This window comes from Dipodomys spectabilis, unplaced genomic scaffold (genome assembly GCF_019054845.1).
Source record: "Dipodomys spectabilis isolate Male_0828 unplaced genomic scaffold, ASM1905484v1 ptg000085l, whole genome shotgun sequence".
Lineage (NCBI taxonomy): Eukaryota > Metazoa > Chordata > Mammalia > Rodentia > Heteromyidae > Dipodomys > Dipodomys spectabilis.
The window spans coordinates 8396702-8424013 of NW_024870762.1; the positions used below are offsets into that span (position 1 = coordinate 8396702).

At 36.8% G+C, this 27312-nt stretch overlaps 2 protein-coding genes across 2 annotated transcripts; both read right to left on the reverse strand.

Moving 5' to 3' along the window:
* Positions 1-8040: 8040 nt before the first annotated feature.
* LOC122111253 (vomeronasal type-1 receptor 4-like) lies at positions 8041-8973 on the reverse strand. The gene has a single exon (XM_042683972.1). It carries the CDS (start codon positions 8971-8973, stop codon positions 8041-8043), a length of 933 nt encoding a protein of 310 aa, XP_042539906.1.
* An 11564-nt stretch (positions 8974-20537) lies between these two features.
* On the reverse strand, positions 20538-21428 carry LOC122111518 (putative vomeronasal receptor-like protein 4). Its single transcript, XM_042684384.1, has one exon. It carries the CDS (start codon positions 21426-21428, stop codon positions 20538-20540), a length of 891 nt encoding a protein of 296 aa, XP_042540318.1.
* Positions 21429-27312: the final 5884 nt, after the last annotated feature.

Sequence of the window (27312 nt, forward strand, 5' to 3'; positions counted from 1 at the left end):
AACACCTTGATATTTAGTGCTGTGCAGTCATGTGTCATGATAGAACCTATCTAAATTGTGGAAATGAAATCTGCCCAATAAAAAAAAAGAAAACAGGTCAAGAGAATGAGAGTACTATGAGTGGCTCTGATTTCTGGGCTAAAATTGCATGTGAACCTGGAGTTAGGAAGTTAGAGGACTCGATTGTGATGGTTATACAGATGGAAAGCCATGTACCCACTGCTCCAACCCATGAGACTCTGAAAGATCACATCCCGAAGAGCCATAAGGGAGAGGAGAAGCCACCTAAACATATGCTTAGATTGATGCATATGACAATACCCAACATGTATTTCAATACTGGAGCTGTTCCTGCTATTGAGTGATGTCATGTAGAGGAACCTTATCAGAAATAGGACCTTATCAGAGAGTTCAAGACCCAAAAGAAGAGGAGATAGGGAAGAACTTTCCATGCAGTCTGTGGTTTGAACTTTCTCCACTGGGTGGTCTGGGGCTGATGATAATGACCTGGACCATGGTGAGGAGACAGGTGGTGCAGACAGAAAGGCCTGGAGCTAGTTTTTCCATATAAAGCCCAGTTTTGCAACCAACATCATTAGGAAGTTTATGAAACAAAGATCTGTGGTTAATATAACTCTGGCCCTATGCTACAAATAATGATTATATTTGAAAAAACCAGGTGAATGTGGATAAGGTACATGGGTTTCTTCTTTTCAGGACCCATAAGAACAGTATATACATGTTTCACAAGTACAAGGATGCTTCCTAAACTTCCAGGTCCAGTAAGCATATAGAAGATTATCCTTTGAATGAGGTTACTCCAAATCATCTGATTTCATGTACAGGACCAGGAAAAGCCTTTTGAGTAGCACAACCAAGTAAAGATGACCTATTTCAGGTCTATTGATTATCCCTGTTTACAAAGTAAAGGAATGGTTTATGAAGTATTTAAATGTACAAAGTAATTTTTGGGAGATGCCTTATTTCCTTTCTTTCCTCATTTCCTCCCTCCCTTATTTCCTCATTTCCTTCCTTTGTTCTCTTTCTTCCTTACTTCTTATCTTCTTTCCCTCCTAACTTTCCTCCTTTTCTTCCCTCCCTTCATCCCTTCCTTCCTCCCTTCCTTCCTTCCTTCCTTCCTTCCTTCCTTCCTTCCTTCCTTCCTTCCTTCCTTCCTTCCTCTCTCTCTTTCTCTTTCACTCTGTCAGTCAGTCAGTCTGTCTCTCTGCCAGTCTTGAGTGTTGACCTCTGTCTTTGAACTCTTTAGCTTATGGCTACCACGCTATACCACGCTACCACTTGAAATACAGCTCCACTTCTACCTTTTTTATTTTTGGTGGTTTATTTGAGATAAGTGTCCCATGGACTTTCCTGCCTTCATTGGTCTGAACTGTGATCCTCAGATCTTAATCTTCTGAGTAGCTAGAATTACAAGCATGAGGTACCAGTGTCTAACACTTTCTTCCTTTCTTGATTCCTGGGACCTGGGGATCTTAATGACTACAATTTAGACACAGATTACATGCATCCACCTGTTTTTCCTTCTTTGTATTCCTCATGTCCAAATTTTCTATGATCATTTTCTTTTTCTACAAGAGGTAAGCAAAAGCAATAAATTATATGCAGTCAGTTTCCAATCTGTATACATTTCACTTCTCATACCCAATACATACAATCATTATGGTGGACTTTTTTTCTTTTCTTTTTTGTCAGGTGTGTTGCATGTACTCAGGTCCTGGGTGTGTCCTGAGGCTGTTTGTGTTCAAACTTGGTGCTCTATCAATTGAGTAACAACACTTAATTCAGGTTTTAGAGTAGTTAATTGGTGATAAGGGTGGCAGGGGGACTCGTTTGCCTGGGCTGGCTTTGTGTGTGCCTACTATGATCCTCAGATCTCAACCTCTACAGTAGCTAGGATTACAGGCATGAGCCACCAGCACCTGTCATTGGTAGTTTCAATTGTACTTTTCCTTCCCTAGGATCATCTGTGTTATCCTGTATACATTCATTCTTCAAGTAAGCAGAGAACCCATACCCTGTAAACCAAACTACTCTAAAATCTAAAATCTCCTGCTGTGATTGTAAAACCCCTTTATGGAGTGGTATCTTCTTCTTTTCTGCGCATGCTGTATTATATTCAAAATGAAGATCAGAACATAAATTTATGCTGCTTTTATTCTTACAAATCATTAAAAGCTTCCCATGTCAACCTGAATTCAGTCCCCCACAATTTTCTTGTTTATTAAATTTATTTGTGCAATACTTACAAGATCATTCCCCACCACCTCCCTTGACATTTATCATATAGACACTTTGCCAAAAGAATAAGCATAGGTCTCCATGGTGAACTTTTTCCCAACCAGTAACCTTCCTAGCACAGTGCTAGAAAATCAGCTTGGAATTTTGTCCCTTAGTATTACCTGACCCCACAGGGCTGTGTTCCCTGGCTGGCTGGTTGTCTGCTAGCTGCTATCATCCTCCCCTGCATAGTGAGAACTCCTTGGAGGTGTTGCTTTTGAGTCCATTTACATATTTTTCCTAACATAATCTCCTGCTATTAAGTGCTTGAAAAACAGCTTACAAATAAATTATGAACTGAGGCATATGATTCAAAACTTGACAATAAACTCAGCTCAGCAACGTATCAGCTAAACAGTTTGTGAAGGTATTTGGGTTCCTTTATGTTTCATTATGGATATTAAAAACTGAGTCATCTGGATAAGCCAATGCACTTTGATTTCAGTTTCAGTGTCTCCTCACAAGTACAGATGAGGTGAACATACAGGTTTCTACAGATACAGGGAATGATGGGGACTGTCCTTAAAGGCACTCATAAATCAGAGTTAATTTTTACTTGCAATATCTCTGGTATTGCTATGGCTAAGAAATTACTTTAGAGAAATATACTTGTTGGTTCTCTGACTATCAATAATAGTCTTTGGAATAAAGAAAGAGTATTTTGTTGTTTTGATGAATGTCACAAATAGGCTGGAAAAGCCATACACTTATATCTACTCTAAAAACTGTTTAGGAGAGACATTGATATGTATATTCTATTAATAGTTCATAAGCTTCTTATCGCCTTCTAACTCAAGGACTTCTTGTAGAGAGAAAAACAGAGGTTACTGGGTAGTAGAGAGGAATTAATTGGTCTTCTGCTGCCTGGGTTTTGTCTGATATTTTCCTATTCTACAAATTGTCAAATGTCTCAGACCCTTCTCTCTCACCACCTGCCTCTGACCAGCTCTGCCTCCACAGCTTCCCTTGTAACACCAAAGGCAGCCGTAAACTACAGTGCTGGATCACTTACTTACACAACCTCTGCAGCTGTGTCACTATGGATATTGTGATTAAGCAGTAAGAGTCAGGATGTATTTATCCTTCCTGAGTCCTAGTGCTCATAAACAACTTCACTGCTGTCAAGATGTCACTGTCATGAAGGGGAAAAGGGCTCCTTCTGTACTTCTCCATCCCTGAGGCACAATTCTGCTGTCTTCTTACTACTCTGTAATTTGCTGAGGCCAGAAACTTGGGGAGTGAATTATAGTGAATGTGCAATAATGAGGAGTTATGATGATGATGAAGAGTTCCCTAAATGGTCCAAGTTTCTTAAACTTGGTTTTCCCCTTATCACACATCCTCCATTCATCATCAAAGCCAGGAAGTAATGTTAAAGAAACTTCTGAGAATCCACAGAGATCACTTTCTGAATATTTTCTGAGTACACCTTCATTGATAGAAAAGATCATCCAATGGTACAATCTAGATCTCCTCTTGTACATATTGTCCAGGACATGGCAGTTGGGGACTTATGGAGAGCTGGGATGGTGTGTGTCCTGCTTTCACTTCTGGCTGTTTGCTTCGGTCCCTTCATGTGTCTTACTGAAGTATTGACTTCTGTTATATGCTACTTCTTAGAGGTATTTTTCCTTGAAATGTTCACTGCCAAACCAGGATTGTCTTTTTTTTTTTGTTGGTTGGTCTTGGGGCTTGAACTTAGGACTTGGAAGCTGTCCCTGGGCTCTTTTGCTCAAGGCTAGCACTCTACCACTTTGAGGCATAGCTCTAAGTCTGGTTTTCTGTGGTTATTTCTTGATAGAAGTGTTACACTTTCCTTCCAGGGTAGTCTTTGAACTGTGATCCTCAGCTCTCAGCATCCTGAGTGGATAGGATTACATGTGTAAGCCACCAGCCCCAGCATGATTGTTTTTTTAGATGCTCAATTTCTGTGGTCATTGCCCATGAGAGCTGAGAGTATGTGTGTAGGCTTCCCTATGAGATTCACACCTCAGCTCTGTATCCCTCATACCATTTTCAGAAATGGTCTCTTTCTCACTGAACACTACAGAAGATCCAAGGAGAGGGAGGCAGGTAATTCTATATTCACCATAGGCAGATATGCAGATTTACCTTAAGTAACACTTTCCTGAGCTCCTCCCATTGCCTAATATTTCCTGAAGTAAAGGAGTGCAGTGAAGTGAGTAGAATAAGAGACCTAACATTCAGGTGACACTTTCTTTTTTTTAATTATTCATTTTTATTTTATTTTATTTTTTGCTGGTTGTGGGGGCCTGGACTCTGGGCCTGGATGCTGTTCTTCAGCTCTTCAGGTCAAGGCTAATGCCCTACCACTTGAGCCAAAGCACCACTTCCAGCTTTTTCTGCTTATGTGGTGTTGAGGAATTGAACCGTAGGCCTCATGCATGCAAGGCAAGCACTCTGAGCCACCTTCCCAGCCAGACACTTTGTTTTTAACCCAAAAAATAGTGTATTTTGGGAGAGTAGAAAAGAGAGAAGAGTTCGTATCCTTGCTGAGGAACTGATAGCAGAGACTGTGAGTTGTACAAACTACCTGCTTTTCTGTGACAACTACTCCATGAGGATAGATTGCCTAGGAGTCCTAGAATACCTCTGTGATCCATACTAAATGGTGAGTTGGAATCTGTGAACACCATGGGTTGATCTTTTAAAGTAACAGCAACACTTGTAGGACATAGTCACCATAGAGATGGTAGGTGTGGCTATGGCAATGGATCACAATCAGAATACTTTGAATTACAGAGATCTTGGCAATGATAAGTTGATTTTGTTCTGTTGTGTATGTATGTGCAGTGTAGGAGGAAAGAGTTTAATTGATCTACACAATGAGAAAAACACACAGCAACTAAACAGAAATCTGGCTTGAGTCACTAACTGTATCATAATCAATTCTCAGATTACACTATATCATAACCCCTTCCAAGGAGATGAAGCCAGAGCCCATCACAGTGACATCACTCCAAAGGTGTGCTGCCAATGTACCATCTAGGCCTGAGCAAAAACAATTGTAGTCATTCATTAGTGTGCTGTGTTACAGGAGATCTACTTAGATTTCTTAGAAATGGATGAATACCAACTCTGAATAGAAACAATTTTTTGAGAACCAAAGTTTTCGTACGAACCATAGGATTATGGCTTTAATAAAGAAATGTAATTACCAGAGTTTTGTCTCAGGTTCATGTTTTCTTATAATAAATATCGGAGGATCTTTGCTCTCTTGAGGTAAATCTCTTATTTCTCTGAAAATTCTTTCACATTTTTCAGTTGTTTCAACTTTTAGAACCTTTTTTTTAAGTGATGAGTATGTGTATGGATTAAAATGTTTTAATTGATATTATAAAGGTGCTATAGCGAGGACTTACAGTTACACAAGTCAGGTAAATAGTATATTTCTTTAAAAATAGTTTATTGTCAGTGTTGATGTTTTGAGGTTTGCCTTCTTAAGGTTTTCTGAACCTCTTGAACTTGAAATTTCATTTTGCTATTTGAAGTTTCAGTCAGTTTTTTCCCCAATCTTCTATAAGATTTCACAGGCAAAAATCAATGCAGAGTTCATGTCTAGTATAGTGGAAAACAGTACTTGTGGATGTATGAGAAAGGAAACACCAATGATGTGACTTCTGTCCATCTGGCAAGCTATGAAATTGTATGATTCTGTGTTTTATTGCTACCTTCATCAATTTTGATGTATAAAAAATATAATTCTATGTTAATTTTTAGTAATTTTCTTGTGATGATTTAGATGCATTGTAACTATTGTCAACTCAGTTCTGAAATATAAAAGTGGAGCTGAAAGTAGCTTTTAGGAAAGTCATATATGAGGCCTAGCAATCTATAACATCAGGCAAGAATTATATCTACCTTGTGTATACCACCCCCACCTTGTTTTCCTTGACATGGAGTCTCTCTGTTCAGGCTAAGCTGAGTTTGACATTTGAACCCCTGACCCCTAACCCCCACAGCTGTGTTGACAGCTGTAAACCATCATACTCAGTCTTCCTGTCTATTCTTAATATTCAGTAATACATTCTTCATGAAACAAACTTCAAATGCTAGCAGTTCAGTTCCAGATTATGACATACTTTATTTGAATTTAGTACCAATAATTGATTCAGAATGTGTTTGCTTTGTTTTGTTCTTTATGTTGAATGCAAGGGAAACACTTTTACAAAAAGCTGTTAAAAAATAAATTACTATTTGCCTTCAAGCAAGTCACAGCTGTATGCAAAAGAAAGGGTCTCTACTTATAGTAATATAAGTAATTTAAGAATTGTGTATATATAGTACAACTAACTCAAAAAGGAACAGCCATTTACTACTGTTAAGTAGGGCAATGTAAAACCTGTATGTTTATATGGACAATAATGATAAGTAATAGAAACATTTTTTATCCCAATTTGGTACTTAAACTCAGGTCTTGGATGCTGCTCCTAAACTTTTTCTGTTCAAGGGTAGCATTCTACACTTGAACTATAGCTCCACCTTTAGCTCTCTGTTGGTTAATAGATTTTTCTGCCTGGGCTGGCTTTGAAAACATGATCCTCAGATCTCAGCTTCCTGAAATGCTAGGCTTACAAGTGTCACCAACACCTGGCTTGGTAGATGCATCCTAAAAGCATAAATTTGTAAGCCTGTCTCTACCAAAGTGACCAAAGATTTTGTGTTTTGTACCTATAATAAATAGCATCAATATTTTAAGTATCTTTATCAGCTATTTTACTGATGAAACTATGTATGCTATGCATATACCTGTATTGAATGGTTCAATTTTAAGAAATTAACTGCAACCCTTGTTTAAATTAATCTAGAATCATATTAATTTATAGCTTTTTGAAGATAAAAACATTGATAGCATGATGGAGCATGCCAGGGCCCTAATAAATGGTGTCTAGAAAAACTTGATGCTTTTTTTCCCCCAATATGACTCATTGATCCATTTTAAAAAGATGTTACTTTATATTGTTAACTACAATGGAAAACATAGAAAGGAGTCAACTGGAATTTCAGCTGCTGTGTCCAATTTCTCTTCCAATATATAGTTTCTCTCATGTTTGTCCAGAGATTCTTCATTCATATCACATAAAGCAAATATGTTTCTCTGAATTTGTATTCCCATTACTGACTTGCTTTTTATTGAGTAAAATTATATGTCAAAAGTCATTTGATATGAGAAGGCATTGAATTTATTCTTTCATCATCTGCATACAATCAATCATATTCTATGGATGAATATTTATGGCTATTTTCTTTTTTTCTTTTTTCTTGTTTTTTTATTTATGGCTATTTTCAAGTAAAAATTTACATCTGCTACCCTTTACATTGTGTCTTTGAAATAATGAATTACACAACATACAATTTTTAGATTGTAATTCTCATATATTAAGTATACGTGTATGACCAAGTGTTAAAAATGAAGTTTCTGGCAGAAAGAATAAACTAGTAATGTTGAAAAACTTACCAAGTTGATTTCCTACTTCTTAATACAGGTACTGTGCTACCAAAAGTCTAGGCTCATGAAAACTTGGATTAGAGTCAGTTCTTGAGGCTGTCAGAATAGGAAATGAGATTCTGTGCTACTCTGGTAATCCAAAATCTTGGTGTTAGTTCAATATTGCTGGTCTCCATTATTGATATTTGGGAATCAAATTTTGCATGTTTAAGCTATTTTGAAATTACCTTGTTTTTCCAACAACAAAACAAGACTAACGTTTATTTCTATCACTAACAAATCATTGCCACATATATTTTCAGTGTCTTTCTGTCCCAAAGAAAATGGCAACAGGTCAGAACTCCATCTCTCTGAATCAGCACAAAGGGACTGAGAAATGCATACCCAATGATTAAAATGCCTTGAATGTCTAACATTGCAGAAGTAGTTTCTAAGACAGAATTTAAAAATAGATAGAGAACACAATCTGTCCAATAGAAGAAAAGAAAACAGAACATCAGAAGGAGAACACTGTGAGCAGCTCTCATTTCAGGAAGAGTTTTGTGGAGGTGAGTGGTCTGAAGGTAGAGAACACGCTGGTGATGCTTGTGGAGAAGAAATAGCATGTAGCCACTGGCCCCACCCATGACACCCTGAAACATGGTACTGTGCATGGCCATTAGAATAAGAACTACCCATTTGGTTTTTTGACTTTCTGGTTGAAAAGAACAATAATTGTTAGTTTTAGCAGCTTTTGATGTGTTTTCTCTGACATTTGTGATGTAATGAAGTAAGCTGATGCTTTTCAAGAAAATGAGGATCCAAAAGAAGAGAAACAGGGGTAGAATTTTCCATGGAGTCTTTGGCTTGAATCTCCAGCACAGAGAGCTTCTGGGACTGATGGTGATGGCCTGGACCACAGTGAGGAGAGTGGTGGTACAGATGGAAAGGTCCCGGGCTGCCCTCTCTAGAAAAACAACTACCTTACAGCCTATATCATCCAGGAAGTGTCTCAAACCAAAAGCTGCTATTGCCATTGGTAATCCTTTGGAAAGAAGCATTGTGGTATTTGCAAGAGCCAAATGGATGAGAATGAGGTGTGTGGAGGTCTTCTGAGCTCCTCTCCAAAATCTATATATAAAATTCACAAAAACAATGATGTTCCCTACAATGCCAAGTACAGTTAGAAAGAGGAAGATGGTTCCCTTGACAGGTTTTAAAATCATTTTGGTGTCATGAGCAGAAGATATTGGATCTAGAAAACACTTCTCTGAAGAGCATCATCAGTAATGGTCATATAAATGTGGGAAAGTATTTCATAACTTAGTACTTTTCCAGAATTTAAGGGATGATCCTGGTGTATATAATTGTTCATACATTGTTGGTACCAAAATGACTTTTTTCTGTACAAAAATGATTGTTTTCTCTTTCAGACTCTATTAAGTTATTTTATTATTCTCAAATCCCATTCAGACTGCCAAAATCAAATATCCAAATTTGCAGTTTAGATTTTTTTGAGCACTATCATGATCATTATTTGGTCCTGAACACAAGCACAAAATTGATTCAGTATTTCTAGAGTCATATTTCTAGGAAGTGGCCTCCTTCAAATTTCTGGCCTCAGAGGCCTGACCCAAAGAAGAAGAATGGAAGTCCTAAGACTCTCAGACCATCTCAGCGACATCCTGTTTCAGTCAAAGAGAAATTAGCATTCGTGTTCCCAATGAAAATTTGCATGGCATGTTATAAATCAAAGACATATCATATCAGGACTACTCACCAAGGTACCTGTATGCACTGAAAGCCGGAGTCAGTTCTCTGGCAAGCTGAGGCCTCCCAGGTCCTATTTGTACCACCCTGATGTGTGACGCTTTTTCGCTTTCATAAACTACCAGGCTTTAATTTTCCCAGTTGTGCTCGTGTCAGAGAGAAGCCAACTCTGTAGAATCTCAGTCCCTGTAGTACAATTTTTCCTCCCCCTCCACAATTAGTACATATCATTGTCAGATGTCATTTTTGGCTGAACTGAGACTTAATTATTTTAATAGAAGGAAGTGAAGTGGAAAACTAAACAGCAACTCAAGTGTCCAGAGCTTATGGCAAGTGTCTTCAAACTTGTTTTCACCTTCCCCAAGTTGTAAGCTTGGAGCAGAATGGGACTAGTTCCCAAGATAGAATAAGTCACTTTCTTTTCTATCTCAAGTCATTCTTTAAACAGAATATAATAAGACTTGTCACTATTGGGGACTCCATATTTGAGCAAGTCCTTACCAGTTCCTTGACAGGACAAGGGGTCTTGAGCCATGCTTCCAGTCCAACATTTTTCTGGAAAATTGGAGATAATGTCTCACAGAGTTTTCTGTTGGCAAACAACTGAGACCTTCTAGGTTCAAGTCTCCTAATAGGACTGAGACATGAGGCACTGATGCCCACATTTTAAAGATTTTTGTTTATAGAAAGTAGGAGGAAGTGTTTCTATTTTGACCTTTCAATTTGTGCATAAAATGTATTCCAATCAAACTAAGCTCTTCTGTTTTTCTTCACCTGTTCTATTGATAAAGAATTAATAAAGTATACAAACAGCTAAATATTAAACAGTATAAGAAAAATTAATGCAACAATTAATATAACTAATAATCAAGTAAATTGAACAGACAACTCTCAGAAGAAGTATAAATTGCTAATAGATACATGAAGAAATGTTCAACATCCATATCCATAAAGGAAATGAAAATAAAAACTGCACTAATATTCCATCTCACCAGTCGTAATGGCTATCATCAAAAGCAAACAACAGTAAATACTGTCATACTGAAGAGGAAAATAACCCATTTACACCTTGGTAGAATGTAAATTAGTGTATCTATTATGGAAATGTGTTCCTTTATTCATTATAATAACAAGTGGGACTGAAAGATTCTATGAGGTAATCAATGTCTTTTCAAAAAACAAATTTTGAAAGTAAACTTCTGTTATTCATCTACACTGAAGAATAATCCTTCTATTATTCATTCTACTACCCTGAAGGAACATGGAGAATAAATACAAGCACAAGACTCCAACTTGATGTAAGAATAATATTTTTTTCCTCAGAAGTGACAGCAATACTGAGCTGATCTGGGAGGCAAATTCATGGTCATTGGTTCCCACTTTGTGCATCTTGGACACTAAAGAGACAAAAAATACCGTGCCTAAATGGATAGAACATCTCTTAGTAGTATGTAAAACTTCCATTATCTAATGTTGAGAGAGAGAGAGAGAGAGAGAGAGAGAGAGAGACAGAGACAGAGAGAGAGAGAGAGAGTGCGAGCGCGCGCAGGGCCTGGGCTTTGGTGCCATCCTTAAACTTTTTTTGTCAAGGTTAGCATTCTACCACTTGAGCTATAGCTGCTCCTTGGGCTTTCTACTGGTTAATTGGAGATAAGAGTCTCATGAATTTTCCTGCCCAGACTAGTTTCAAAGGGGCAGCCCTCAGATCTTAGCCTCCTGGGTAGCTAGATTACAGACCTGAGCAACCAGTGCCCAGTGATTAAAACAATTAAGCACATTTATATTTAAAAAGTAATTTTTCTCTGTATTTTAATTGTTTCTTTTTTTTCTTTTCCAAGCTGGGTGGAATTCTTTCTTTCTTTCTTTCTTTCTTTCTTTCTTTCTTTCTTTCTTTCTTTCTTTCTTTCTTTCTTTCTTTCTTCCTTCCTTCCTTCCTCCTTCCCTCTCTCCCTCCCTCCCTCCTTCCTTCCTTCCTTCCTTCCTTCCTTCCTTTCTTTCTTTCTTTCTTTCTTTCTTTCTTTCTTTCTTTCTTTCTTTCTTTCTTTCTTTCTTTCTTTCTTTCTTTCTTTCTTCCTTCCTTCCTTCCTTTCTTTCTTTCTTCAGTTTTGGGGTTTGAACTCAGGGCCTTGGCACTGTCCCTGAGCTCTTTTGCTCAAGGCACTCTACCAATTTAAGCCCCAACATCACTTCCAGTTTTTGAGTGATTTATTGGAGATGAGAGTCTCATGGGGACTTTTCTGCCTGGGATGACTTTGAACCATGATCCTTAGATCTTAGCCACCTGAGTAGCTAGGATTACAGGAGTGAGCCACCACTGACCAGTAGGTGAAGAATTTTTTCAATGGTCATTTGAGTGATCTTTCCTCAACACATACAATGATAAGGAGCAAGAGCAAGACTTGAACCCAGACATTCTGACAGAAGAGAATAAGCTCCTAAACACCAATAATTGCTTCTTCGCCCTGCTGTTGATTCATGTATATTGCTTTGGGCAATTCTCTCCACTTTATTTCACTGTCTTGCAGTTGTCAGTCTCTCAGTGTCTTTATGAAACACATCTCTCATAGAACTGAGAACTGACCTTAACGAGGGCTGCACCATGAATAATGATAATGAAGTTACTCAATTCCCATCACAACCACCAATGACTCCCCCTCACTACTTATCTTTTGTATTCACATCCCTGTCTTTGCTTCAGTTTGATTGTTGGTGTCTAGACTTTCATATCAGAGAAAGCATGTGTTCTTTGTCTTTATGATAATCTCTAGCTCCAAGCATTTTTTATATAAATATGTATATTCCTCTTTATGACTGAATAATTCTTATATACTACATACTGGATTTTCTTTATCCATTCATTGATTGAAGGACACGTACTCTATGGATTGGATGTTGACTTACATTTCTCCAGGCATATGTCCAAGTATAGTATAGTAGGATCATATGGCATCTCTGTGTTTTTTAAATTAATTAATTGCTTAGTATTTTTATCATCTTTAAGTAATTGTACAAAGGATTTGCCACTTATGAAAGCAGTTTATGAATACAATGCATCGTGACTGATGGCACCCCTTTCTTCATTTTCTGTTATTATGATTTTAGTTTTTTGAGGAATCTCGGTAGTGATTTCTATAGTGACTAAACTAATTTGCATTCCCGCCAACAGTAGATGCATGCTCATCAACATTTATTTGTTTTCTTGATAATAGTGATTCATTGATTCAATTAGGAAATTTTTGTGCCTATTTTCTGTGCTTTTAGAATCCTGTTCATGATGTCATTAACTTTCCTATATTTTCTAAGCTCTTTCTGTTGTACTTTCAGAGTTTTAAATGTCTCATTAAGGGCTTTTATTTATTTTTAAATAGCATTGGTGCAAGGTGAAAGACAGAGGTTTAATTTCAGACTCAAACCTGTAAATAACTAGTTGTGCTGGAAGAGTTTGTTAAAAAAAAAAAAAAAAAACTGTCTTCTACAACATAGGATTTTAGGGTCTTTTGTCAAAAACCAGGCAACTCTAGCTCTGTGGGTATATTTCTCAACATTCTATTCTTTTCTTTTCTGTTTCCTTTTCAGTATGGTTCTGATGAATTCTACTCTGTTCCATTCCATACCATCTCATTCTTTGTCTGCATGTCCGTGCCACTACCAAGCTCTTTTTGTTACTCTGGCTTGGTAGTCCAATTCTAAGTTAGCATTTCTGTTGTTCCTCGTTTGCTCTGGCTATTTGAGTTCTGTTGTGAATTCCATGTGAATTTTAAGACTAGAGATTTCTGTTTCTGTGAAAAATGACACTGATGTTTTGATGGAGAATGAAGTGAATGTAGATTAATTTCAGTAATATAGTCATTTCCTCCACATCACTAATACTAATTCATGAGCATGGAAAATCTTCATCTTCTAGTGTCTTCTTCAAGGTCTTTTGATATGGTTGTGTAGTTAAAATTGTATAACCTTTGACCTCTTTAAATTTATTCCTAGGTATTTTAGGGTGCTATTATAAGTGGTATTATTTTTATTTTCTTTCTCGGCATGATCATTAATAATATTGAGTAACTACAGAGAGAATAGACATACTTGTCTCATTCCTGACAGTTTTTCACACTTAATCCAATGTTAGCTATAGGTTTATTATATGTAATCATTATTATGTTGCAGTATGTCACATCCTTTCCATTCCTAGCTTTTTCAGGGATTTTATCATATAAGGACATTAAATTTCATTGGAGGCTTTTTCCGTGTTTATTGAGATGATTATGTGTTTTTATCCTTTATTTTTATGTGGTGCATTATGTTTATGATTCCTATGTTTGAAAAATCTTTCCTTCACCAGAATGAAACCAGTTTGATCACAGTACATGATTTACAAAATTCATATTTGAACTAACATAAATGTACAATATGATGAAGTTATGTGATATTTCCATACTTGCACAGAGTGTGCTTTGAACAAATTCAGCCTCTTCACCCTTCTATTTTCCCCTCTCTATGGTCTTTTTGACATGCTGTTTTTCAAGTGTGTTATTGACAATTTTCACCTATGGGCATGAAGGAGCTTTTCTATAAATTTGTGATTTCACTTTTATTTGATTTTAGTCATTTTCTGCTTCCTTCAATGATTCACTGATCATTCAAAAATGTGTTATTTCTTCTGCATGCTTTTACATATTTCTCTTGCTGCTCAATTCCAGGTACATTCTATTGCAGTCTGATGAAGCTCAGCAGCTCATACCTGTGGTCCCAGATACTTGAGAGGTAGGTTTTGGGAAAACTGTGGTAGGATTTTCTAGGCAAATGTTAGTGAGAGCCAATCTCATTCAATAAGCTGGGCTTGTAGCTGCAGGTGTACAGGCACAGCTAAGAAGGAGGCCATATGTAGAAGGATGGCTATCTGAGGCTAGCCCAGAAGGCGGGGTGAGGAGGTGAGAATTAAAACTCTCAGATAAAATTCCAGAACTGAAAAATATGATAGGATGTGATTTTTTTGTATCTGTGATGACTGGCTTTATTCCATAAATTTGGTCTATTTTGATAACATTCTATAAGCTGCTTAAAAGCATGTGTATTGTGGGTCTGTTTGACAAAATATTCCAAACATGTCAATTAAGTTAATTTGATTGACAGTATTGGAATCTACACTCTTACTCCTTGTTACCAGAGTTGTTGAGGTTTCCATTTCCAGAATTTCAATTTATTTCTTTTGCATTACTGTGAACTATCACTAAGAGGAGGGCTTAGTGCGGTGTGTATGGCAGGGGTGTCGTTAGCCAATGGAGTTTTGCCTCATATCCAGGATTTGTTTTTAAATATTTTTTGTTTTGGCTATTTTAGGGTTTGAACTTGGGGTCTCATGTTTGCTAGGCAGATGCTTTACTACTAATCCATGCCTATAGCCCTTGTGCAAAACAGTGGGCTTTCATTTTGAAATTACGGAACCAATCTCTGGGTTTTTTCTGTCTCTCTCTTTCTCCTTTCTCTCTTCCTTCTTTTCTTTTCTTTTTTCTTTTCTCTTCTTCTCTTTTCCTTCCTTCCTTCCTTCCTTCCTTCCTTCCTTCTTTCCTTCCTTTCTCTTTCTCTATTTCTTCCTTCCTTCCTTCCTTCCTTCCTTCCTTCCTTCCTTCCTTTCTTTCTTTCTTTCTTTCTTTCTTTCTTTCTTTCTTTCTTTCTTTCTTTCTTTCTTTCTTTCTTTTTTCATTTCTCCATCTCTCTCTTCTTTCTATATGCCTTTAGCTATTTGTCTGTCTGTCTATCTATCTATCATCTATCTATCTATCTATCTATCTATCTATCTATCTATCTATCTACCTACCTACCTACCTACCTACCTTCCTACCTATCTAACGTTTTTTGCATTACTGCAGTTTGAACTCAAGGCCTCAAATTTGCTAGGGAAGCACCCTATCTTTTGAGCCATGCCTCCAACTCTTTTTGTTTATGTTTTTGGATAGAAGACCTGCATTCTTATTTAAAATTGGCCCACTTGTCATGATCCCTCTACTTATACCTTCCAGGTGATTTTCTATCTTTAATGCATTACCATCTACTCTTTATGATTCAACTTTTGACATCAATTCTAATTTGTCTTCAAGGATTTATGTTCCTTCCTTTTGGAATGGTATTAGGGACCTAGTTGGAAATCTCTTATTTTACCTTATTTCCTGTGGCATAGATGAAGAATAGCCTGTCATAGGAAATCTGTGAAACTACTATATGGCACACCTTCAAGCAAGCCATAAACTCTTAAACATCATAGAATATGACACGATAACATTAGTAACATCACTTTTGTGTGGGTATAATGTAATCAAACAAGGAAGAAGATGTATTTACCATTGCTTACTAGAGAAACAAAACACACAAACAGATACAGAGCCAGAAAAAAACATATAGATGAGGCATTCTTAACAACGGAGTGAAGAGGTGGTGGGCATTTGAATGCTGGAGTGTGAGGAAGGTACACATGAGGACTTGGCCACAATTCCAACATTTTCAAGTTTAAAAATGGAGGAAAATCTAGTAAAATAAGTATTAAAGAAGTAATAAAAATCATTTTTACTATTTAATACTGGAGTGTAAGTGTCTGTCTATCAGTGCCAATATTTTCTATTATGGATATGTGAAATGAGTAAAGCCGGTCATGTATTCGTAACATGGTTAACTTTTGAGAGGTGGGTACCAGTGACTAACACCTGTAATCCTAGCAACTTGGGAGACTGAGATCTAAGGATGGCATTTTGAAGCCAACCTGGGCACGGATATCTGTGAGACTCTCATTTCTATGAGTGAAAGCTATGTGAAAGAGAAGCTATGACTCAAGTGGTAGAGCACTAGACTTGAGTATAAAAGCTCAAGGACAGAACCCAGGCACTTGAGTTCAAGCTCAAGAAATGGCACCCCTTATCTCCCCCAAAAGGGTGACTTGATATATTATAATGAGAACTATACATTCTATACAAGTATTTGTTTCATTCCGAAGAAGAAAAACATAAAAGAAACTTGTAGGCAGGGACAGGAGGGAGGAACTGGAGGAAACGAAAGAAAGGGGTGACATTGTTCAAAAAGAGAAATGTACTTGTCACCTTACTTATGAAATGGTAGTCTCTCTGTACAACATATTAATAGTAACAAAAATTATTTAAAAAAAAAAACAAAAGTGCTTCATCTAAAATAATCAATCCCAAATGCTTTGTGGATCACTAAAGATAGCCTGAGCATTGAGCAGTGTAAAAGCAGTAATCAACAGTATCTTTAGACACATTTCTATTTGTTTAACGTTCATTTTCATTTATTTAACATGCTTTGACTGCATGAAAAATCAGGAAATTTGACTGAAATTAACTTCTCTTGATTATGGTGCATTACCCTAATTTCTTCCAAAAGAGACACCCTCTATTTTGCTATTTATATATTCTTGATGAGTTTCATAATGTAATAAACAGGAAATCAGATATCTTGTTCTATCTTTATAAGTATTATTTATAAGTACTATCTTTTAATGATAAAGGAATCTTATATACTATTATGTATCAACACAGTTTGAATTTTCTTTCATATACCCTTCTACAGCTACACATTTTTTAAAAGCACTAGCAAAATGGCTGTTTTAGTGGATATGTAGGTTATATTTTCAAAACCACACTGGTGCTGGGCCTGCTGGCACACTAAATCCTAGTTGTATAGGATACAGAGGCAGGAGGATGACCAAGTGAGGTCAGACTGGACAAATGTAGCTGTAAGACTCTGCTTCAACCAATGGAATAGAATTGAAGACCCAGACATAATCTTTGATAAAGGAGCCAAAATGATCAGATGGAAGGAAGACAGCCTCTTCAACAAATGATGCACAACACATTAGAAAACTGAAGTTAGTCCGGCGCTGGTGGCTCACGCCTGTAATCCTAGCTATTGAGGAAGCTGAGATCTGAGGATCAAGGTTCAAAGCCAGCCTGGGAAGAAAAGTCTGTGAGACTCTTATCTCCAATTAACCACCAGAAAACTGGAAGTGGTGCTGTGGCTCAAGTGGTAGAGAGCTCACCTTTTGCTGAAGAGCTCAGGGATAGTGCCCAAGCCCAGAGTTCAAGCCCCATGATCAACAAAAAAAAGAAAGAAAGAAAGAAAGAAAGAAAGAAAGAAAGAAAGAAAGAAAGAAAGAAAGAAAGAAAGAAAGAAAGAAAGAAAGAAAAAAAGAAAAGAAAGCTGAAGTTAGATCTTTATGTATCACACTGAACCAGAATCAACTTCAAATGGATCAAATACCTCAAGGTAAGAGCAGATACCCTGAAAATATTACAGGAAGGGATAGAGGATACACTAGGGCTCCTTGGCACAGGTTGAAACTTCCTAAATAAAAATACAGAAACACATCATATCAAAGAAAGGCTGGATAAATCAGATCACATTCAACTGCAGAGCTTCTTTATGGCAAAGGACATAGTGAGCAGGATAAATAGAAAGCCCACATATTGGGAGAAGATCTTCATCAACTATACAACAGAAAAAGGCCTTATATCAAATATATCTTATATATTTAACATTATCTAATAAGAGCTCAAAAAATTAAATCCATCCAATAAAAAAAATCCTCAAAGAAACAACCACCCCATTAAGAAGTGGGCTAAATAATTAAACAGAAACACTTTGGAAAGGAAATAAGAATAGCCTATAGGACTGGGAAGGTGGCTCAGTGGTAGAGCGCTTGCCTTGTATATATGAGGTCCTGGGTTCAATTCCTCAGCACCACATAAGCAAAAAGAAAAAAGCCGGAAGTGGCGCTGTGGCTCAAGTGGTAGAGTGTTAGCCTTGAGCTGAAGAGCTGAGGGACAACGCCCAGGCCCAGAGTTCAGGCCCCACGACAGACCAGACCGCCCCCCCCCCCCAGGAAAAAAAAAATATCCTATAGATATTTGAAGAAATGTTCAACATCTGTGGCCATAAAGAAATGCAAATCAAAACCACATCCCACATTCCACCTCATCACAGTTAGAAAGGCCATTATTAAGAAAACAATAGTAGATCCTGGCTTGGATTTGGCCTAAAGGGAATGCTGGTATACTGTTGGTGAGAGTGTAAACTGGTTCAACCACTCTGGGAAGCAATATGGAGATTCCTCCAAAGACTAAATTTAGGGCTCCCCTATAATCCAACAATCCCACTCCTGGGCATTTACCCAAATGATCACAAACAAGGCCACAGTAAAGCTACCAGCACAACTATATTCATTGCAGCATTATTTACCATAGCTAAGATATGGAACCAACCCAGATGCATGGTAGTAGATGCATAGGCCAAGAAAATGTGGTATGTATATATGATGGAATTCTAAAGAATGATATCACCTCATTTGTAAGGAAATGGAAAGATGAGAAAAAATCATATTAAATGAAGTAAGCCAGACTGAAAGGAACACAGGTTCCATGGTTCCCCTAATTTGTAATAATTAGAATATGTTTAGGATGGTCCTAGCAGGGGACCACAACAGCTCAATAGCTATGTACATATGACCATATAAAATTATGTTAATCAAAATGATCTCCAAGATGTGGAAACAAGAGGTTTTTTGTTGTTGTTGATATTGTTGTTTTTTATGTAATGTATGAAGTTCTTTCTTTTTTCCCCCTGTAGTCACTGTTTTTAATTCTGGTACCCTGTGTCTTGTATATATGTTTATCTGATTTGGGAAAGTGAAGGGAATAACAGAATGGTGAAGCAAGGACAAAGGGTGAACCAATGCAACAGTGATGCTCACAAAACACTTTATAATGTGGTGCAGATGTGGGGAGAGTCAGGGTCAAGGGATAGAGGGAGAAAATGAGGGAAGTGGTAACAATGTTCAAGAAATGCACTCATTACCTTACTTATGTAACTGTAACCTCTTACTACATCACCTCTATAACAAAATAAAATTAAATTTATTAAAAAAGATATTACTAATTTCCCATTCTTACTGAATGGCTAACTATGTTATGAGTTCAAAATGTTTTCAGTGTAGTAGAATAAGTGAATTTTTCAAACGGTATCATCCTTAAACTAAAAACTGAAGGCAACTGTAAGGAACTCAGGCCAATCTTCTATCTGCAGGATTATGTGTGAATAAATTGTGTTTGGCTGTAAGACAGGATTGCAGAACATGCACAATATTGTGCTTTACCTGTAATTAAGCTACTTCAGAAGGTCACCAGGACAAGTTCACTTAGTTGTTTTAGATGATTAAAGTCACAAGAACCTAACATGCATGTCCTTGAATCAAAGCAGGACCTCCAAAGGACACCAGTCACCATCTCTTGCCTACATCCTTCTCCTTGTATTATTGATCCTGAGACATCCCACTTTGTAGGTGACAGCAATGAGTGTTCTGAGAGGACTGGCATAATATGTTCTATTCAACAAGTGATCAGATCGCAGGAGCCACTGTTCTACCACTTCACACAACAGAACTATTCATTTGCAGTCTGAACTCATTCACTTGATGCAGAAATGTGTGAAGCCTTGTCACTCCTAATTATGTCTGATCATAAGGCAAGGAATCCTGAGAGTTTTGTATTTTAAGGAGAAAAATAATGTTGCATGGGTTGTTACAAATTCAGAGGTAAAATGATGATATTTTTCAACAGTGTGATAGGATTTCACTGTAGATTGATGGACTTTTGTGCTGACACTCAGCACCCAAGCTGTCATGCAACCATCCACACTGAGATGCACCTTTGATAGTCTGAGAGTCAAGGAGACACTCAAGTTCAAACAGAGTGAACGATAATAGGTGACCACACAGACTCTTGATAAGCAAACATGACAAGAAAATCTATTTCTTACAATAAAAAATCTAGAGAATAAATCCTCCCCAAACTAATTCTGCCTAAAAAATAAGAAGAAAAAGTGGCTGGGCCATTGATCAGGTGTAAGAAGTCTAGCCTCAGATGGGCTAGGTCTTATTTTAGTTCCCCAAACCAAACAGAACAGAACAAAACACTATAATCTATGTAATCAATAAAATCAATGAAATGGAACTTTTATCAAAGTGTTTTCAATGCCAACATTCAGTCAGATTTCTATCCTTGGGAATCAGCAAGAAAGGACCAAGAATTGCATAACCAACCCTCAAATATTCTTGAATATTTTCCAGCATGTAATTATTCTCTAAGAAGGCATTTGAAAATAGAGAAAGAATACATTCTGTCCAATAAAAGAAAAGAAAACAAAGCATGAGAAGGAGAACACTGTAAGCAGCTTTCATCTCAGGAGAAGTTTTGTAGAGAAAGTTGGAGTTCTGCAGGTAGAGAACACGTTGGTGGTGCTTGTGGAGAAGAAATATCATGTAGCCACTGGCCACACCCATGATACCCTGAAACACAGCATCCCTCAAGACCATGAGGGTAAGAAAAATCCATCTCATTATCAAGTTGTCTGGTACAAAATAGCAATAGGTGTCACTTACACTAGGTTGTGATATGTTCATACTGCTGATATTTTTTATGTGGAATAGTAAGTTCATGCTTATCAAGGAATTGAGAATCCAAAAGAACAGCAATGGGAGAAGGATATGCCATGCAGATCGAAGCTTTAGCTTCCTCCACACAGAGTCTCTGGGGTTGATGGTGATGGCCTGGACCAGGGTGAGGAGACTGCTGGTGCAGATGCAAAGTCCTCGAGCCACTCTCTCTAGGTAAACAAAAATCATACAGCCTATATCCTCTAAGAAGTTCTCCGTGCCAAAGGCTGCTAGTGTCTTTGGTATCGCTATTGAAAGAAGCATTATGATGTTAGTAAAAGCCAAGTGGATGAATACAATGTGTACAGATTTCTTCTTGGAACCTTTAAACATGTGCATATAATGCAAAAGAATAAAGGTGTTCCCTACAATGCCAAGTCCAGATATAAAAAAGGAGAATGTTCCCTTGAAAAATCTCAAAGACATATTGGACTTTATAGGCACAGAAACTTGAATCCAGCAAACACCATATTTGAGGAACTGTTGGTAAGGACAATACATATCTGCAAAACAAATCATATATAATATACTTCTGCAGGACAAAGAACTGTCCTGTTCCCTGTACTGGTTTATCTCTATTTTGTTTTTTACATGACATTCCCTGAGAATCTTTCAGTATAGTCTATAATGCCTTCTTGGCAAATGTGTTCACCAATCTAAACTTCCTACGTAGAGTTTTTTTTTTTGAGCTCTTAATAGCAAAACTTATCTACTTCCTTAAACACTACACAGGATCATGTCCAAGTTAGAGTGACAGAATTGAACCTTAAAGTCTTTTAAACAGATTTCTCCCCATTTAAAAAAAAATCGCATCCTATCATAATCCCATCAAACATTTCCAGAGACCTGGACTCATGTTTCACTTACCTCCCCACCACCCCGCTAGACCATTCTGAAATCCTGTTGCTTCACCATTGTCTATGTTTTTCAATAACTTCCACAGTGTCTTTTATTAAGTTTTTCTCCCTTGATTTTTGATGAGTATAACAATTCAGGGGTTAAATTTTGCTTCAAAGTTTTAACTTTGATGCCTATTTCTTAATATGTTTTTGTGTTTCAATACTTCAAATGATTTGATGGCTTTTACTGCTGACAAATATTTAGTGAACTTGGGGTCCTCAATATTAGGTGAAACCGTATAACCTTTTCAGCTATGATACAGTACTTAAAACTGAATCATCCAATAGAGTCTCTGGTTATCAAATGACAGAGAAGCCCACTGGCTCCAGCCAGGAAGAATGTCCTAGAGGAACTATGAGTTGCTGCCTGAGGGTTGTTAGGAGAGGTTTAAATTCCTGTTTTGTACCCAACAGGACCTCTGAGGGATGCCTGAATCATTTTGTTGATATTTAGCAAGATAAATCAGGGGGAGGGGGTTACCTAGACATTGTGTACTGTTACAAGTTGAGAGCTGGTTTTGTGTTATCAATACCCAATGTTGACCGTGTGTAGTTAAGTCAATTGGCAACATTATTGGTTTTAAATGGTAGTATTTAAATAGGGTGGCATTCAAATGGTGACATTTTACAGTTACTGCATGACCTGAGAAGAAAGAATGACCTAAACTGACTTTTCAGGCTACTTTATCTGTGTCACTTTTCCTACTAAGGTTGCAAGTTCCTCATCAGACCAAATTGACTTTTCCTCTTAAAGCCTGTATAGGATTTAATCTTTCACATCTAAGAGCTCTAATTTCATTTGCTACCCAGAAATTATGTAAAACAACTAATAGTTTTTACAAAATAAAATAAATGAAGTTATTTGCATTAACATCCATGAGATGTTTGAATGATTTGGAAGGTGTTTCTGTCAGCCTTTCCTTTCTTCTTTCTTCTAAATACTACAGGATTGCTTTAACTTAATTTGTCTCTCACAGCATGATTTTCGTAAAGGTTTATACTCAGCTTTAGTACCAGCTAGCTTTATGATTGTAGTTATTGCCTTTCAATCCTTTCCCTAACAATTGAAGCAATTTCACCAATAAAAGAGAATCACAGGAAGAAATAATCCATCCTAAATATCAAGCATATAATAAAACATGCCACAAGTTTTAGAGGCAAACAGCAACAATCACTAACAAATCTTAAATTTTAAGAATTTAGAGATTATATTCACTGATTTTTTTTAGTCAGAGATTTTAATCCATTAAAACCTCCTGCAATCAATATGTCTTACTATTTTAATGGATTTCTTAAATCTTTAATTGTTTAATTAATGCCTGTTTGTTTGCCAGTGATTCCCATTTTTCCAGCTCTTTCTTTCTTGCTTTCCCCAAAACTCCAAAGTTCTGAATCATATTTGGAACGAGCTTCTTAGACACATATTGAAAGACTTGGTTGCTTTTTGTTTTGGTGTTGAGTTTTTTTGCTGGAAATTAAGAATATCAGAAGGAATAATTTCTGCTTGCCTACATTGTCTTGGCAAACCCAGTAGAAAATGTTTTAAAGACAGACTTTACAATAAACTAGGTGAATAAAGCCCTGTTGGACCGAGCATCTAATAATTGAGGCAAGATCATGCCCAAACCTGGTCATTTCTTCAAATAAAAATAAAATGGTTGTCTATTGCTAAATAATAGTAGGATAAAATTCATGTGAGCTACCTCAGGTCTTGTCATTAACTCCCTGATTCAAGCAAAGAAGTTAACATTCAAGTTTCTGAGGGATACTTTTGTAGCACCTATTTTGTAGTAAAATAAGGAGCTGTTAAATCTACTCACCATGTTAGCTGTAGTGAAGACAAACTGCAGCTTAGTCCTTCTGGCCAAGGGAGGCTTCCCAAGTCATATTTGTACCCTCAGTGTCTGGAGAGCTCTCAGAAACTAGCACTGACACTTTAGTTTTCACACTTGTCTTCCTGACAGGGAGGAGGAAACCCTGTAGAGTTTCAGTCCCTGAAGTACAACTTTTGTTCTCCCTCCACAATTACTACATTGATTGCCTCAGAAGTTGTAGCAGGCTTAATTATCATTTACTTATTCTAGACACAAAAGTGAGAAAGTATAACTTGAGAGCAGGTATAGGAGTGAAAAGTGAAGGAAGGGATGACATTGTCCAAGAAAAGAATATACTCATTACCTAACATGAAATGGTAACCTCCTCTGTACACTAATAATAATAAAATTATATTTTTAAATGAGAAATTGAAGTACAGAAAAGGTTTCTGTAATTAGAGTCTCTCACTTCTCCCAATCTGTCTTATTCTTCCTTAAGTTCCAACCTGTGGGAACCAGCTATTGAGATAGAGTGCCACTTCCATTTCTTTCTCAAGTCCTTCTGTAAATATGTGAAATTAATACAGAATGGTTAATACTTGGCACTCCATTTTCTGAGCAAACCCCAACCATTTTTCTAGAGAAGATAAGAATCACCTAATTCTATGTATGTGCATGGACACTTCAAGGACTTTGCTATATGTGGATTGTGATTCCTTATTTATTCAACAGTAAATAGGACTCAAAAAGTAGGTGTGCTCATTCCTTCCCCTTTCCATTGTTTTTTCCCACTTGCTTGAAACTTTCTCTTTTCTTTTCTTTTCTTTCTTTATTGTAAAGGTGCTGTGCAGAGGGGTTACAGTTGCATAAGTAAGGAAATGATTGCAATTCTTGTTGAACATTGTTACCCCCTTCCTTGTTTTCTCCTGCTATCCCTCCCCAGATTTCCCCGCCCCCGCAATTGTTAAGTTCATTTCCAACATAGTGTCTTGTGAGGATCACTGTTGCATTGGTTCACCCTTTGTCCTTTGCCTGACCATTTTTGTAATTCCCCTTTCCATCCCCAAATAGGTGATTTGTTTATCTACACTTAAACACAATACAAAATAGCGCTGAAAGAAAATCTATGGCCCTCCTTGCTTGGGTCTTAGAAGAAGATCGTCTTAAAGATTTAAGTGCTGGATCCATTGGAAATTCATATGAAAACAAGTCAGTCTTTGCTTTAAAAAACTATCTTAAGATACATATAGATATTTGGGGAAAAATTCTTGGATCTGACCTAATTACCTGGGGAGTAGTCCCCGTGAAGTTTCATCCTGCAGTGTAGAGAAGCAGCAGAAACACTGGGTAGAAACTCCGTACTACCAGTAGACAGTGTGTGAACAGACACATGGTGTCCTTTCTCAGACTCTTTCATTAGCTGTGAATAAGGGGTCCAGATGAGTTTTTCCCGAGGTTGACTCCATTGAGACCCATGTGTGAGCCTCTGTCAACTACGTGTGGGTTCCAGAGGGCATCCTTTGGGTTACAGTGAGCACACAAGGATGTTGACCAGGTTCATGGCAGCTAGAGGCTGTTACTCCAGGTAGTTCCTTCTCAGCATGGCCCTGGCCTCAGCCTACAAATGGGCTTCCTGCAGGGAGCTCCAGGCGGCAGGGAAAAAAAAGAGTGACCACACAAGCAATGATTTTCCAATAGTCTCAACTATTTTATAAGTCACTAAACCCATTCTTCCTCATTCTACTCCTGAAAGAGTGTCCACACCAGGTTTTTATTCATTAATCTAGAAAGTAGCAATCTCCATATCTCTCAGAGGTTTCCAACACATTTTGTAAGCATTCTCTTAGTTAAGACATTTTTGGGATTCCAAGTCTGTATCCTCTCTGAAATAAGGTACTCAAGGTAGCATATTGTGAGGAAGCTTTCCTGTGTTTAAAGTAATGGAGAGATCAAAGTGCTTCAATATGTGGATATTAAACAAGCAATGTGCTGATAGTAAACAAATGTATCATTTTAAGAAATGGATACAGCAGTTTCAATAGTAATTCAAAATGATGGGTAAAATGTGCACTTTTCAAGCACAATGATAGCCCACTTAGTTTGTTTTCTTTTTCTTGACTATATTCATGCATCTTACATGTGCCCTTGTAACAACAATGAAAATAAATCACTTTTGCAAATTGAACCATCGCTTTTTTAAGACTTTGTAACGAAATGGAGTGGTCATAACAGGTTCTATTTATCCATCCATCCATGTGTCATGTTATATATTTATATATTCTGGTTTGGGGAGAATTATTTGGTGCAAGATTTCAAACTCTTTACTGGTCATTGAATATATTGTCAAATTAAATTGTGCAATATAAATCGTTCCTTTGTATTATTATACACAGTGCATTATGTATTTTTTCTCTTTGTCTTTCTATGTCTCTCTCTCAGAAAGGCACAGAGAAATGTTTAAAAGTAACTGACAATTTTGTTTACAAATTTCTGGTTTCTTTTCACATGCAACCACACAGTGATATATGAGCAATCTGAAATCTCCAGTGTCATAGTTTGCTTTCCTACTTGAGATTAATAGGTTTATAGAATCCAGTATAAGTTATATAAATCTATGTTTATGTACATACACATATATGAAACAATTTGAGATCCCTGTGATATCAGAAAAATGATAGGATTATTAGTGAAATTTCAAGTAGGGGTCCTTGCATTTCCATGCAAGAAGATTTCAAGAAAGACATGAAACATAAAGTAATAGCAAACTGTATTAAAACCAGTAAAGTTTATTAAGAAAAAGGAGAATGTACACTCACAGAGACTGGGGGCAGACTCAGAGAGGTCAGTGATGCAGTTCTTTGTATTCTATCCTTATAGAGCTTAAAGAGGAGTTTTTTGGGAGTTTTATAAATTTATCCAGACAGAATTGTTTTTTATTAAATATATCTCATTTTAACTTCTACCATAATCCTCTTGCTTACTTGTATTTGCTCAAGTACCTTTGATTATTTCCTTCTTATTAATTACCTATGTTTATTTAAATAAAATCCAACACTCTGCTCTGTTCAAATATTTCTTTGATGTGTTGCTGTCTGTAAGATCCTCCTTTTTTCTTTAAAAATATTCTAACTTTTCACTTTTGAAGAATTCAGAATAATTTTGCAATTGGCCTTTTATATCTAAATAAGATCCATTTCCATGTGGTCATCTAATTTGCTTTGATCCAACATATTTCCTTTAAATTCACTAAATTTGTAAGCTCGATAGCATTAAGTGTGATGATTTGATTTTACCTAGGTCTGTGTATTTTACTAGACTGCATCCAATAATGTTGACAGTTCAAGAGGTTCTGTGGATCCATCAGAATTCTGCAGTAGATTTCAGAGCAAGATATGATTAGAACAATGTAGAATAGAATTGAGAAAAATGTTTCTAGATTGTTTATAATTCCATTGAGAGATATGTGTGAAAATTATAGTACATATGTATTCAAGTAATCTATATTTCTATTAGGAAGGAAAGCTCTTTACCCATTTGGAATATTATAAATAACTGAAGAGCTGTACATACAACCAATCCAAAGGAAGCATGCATTGT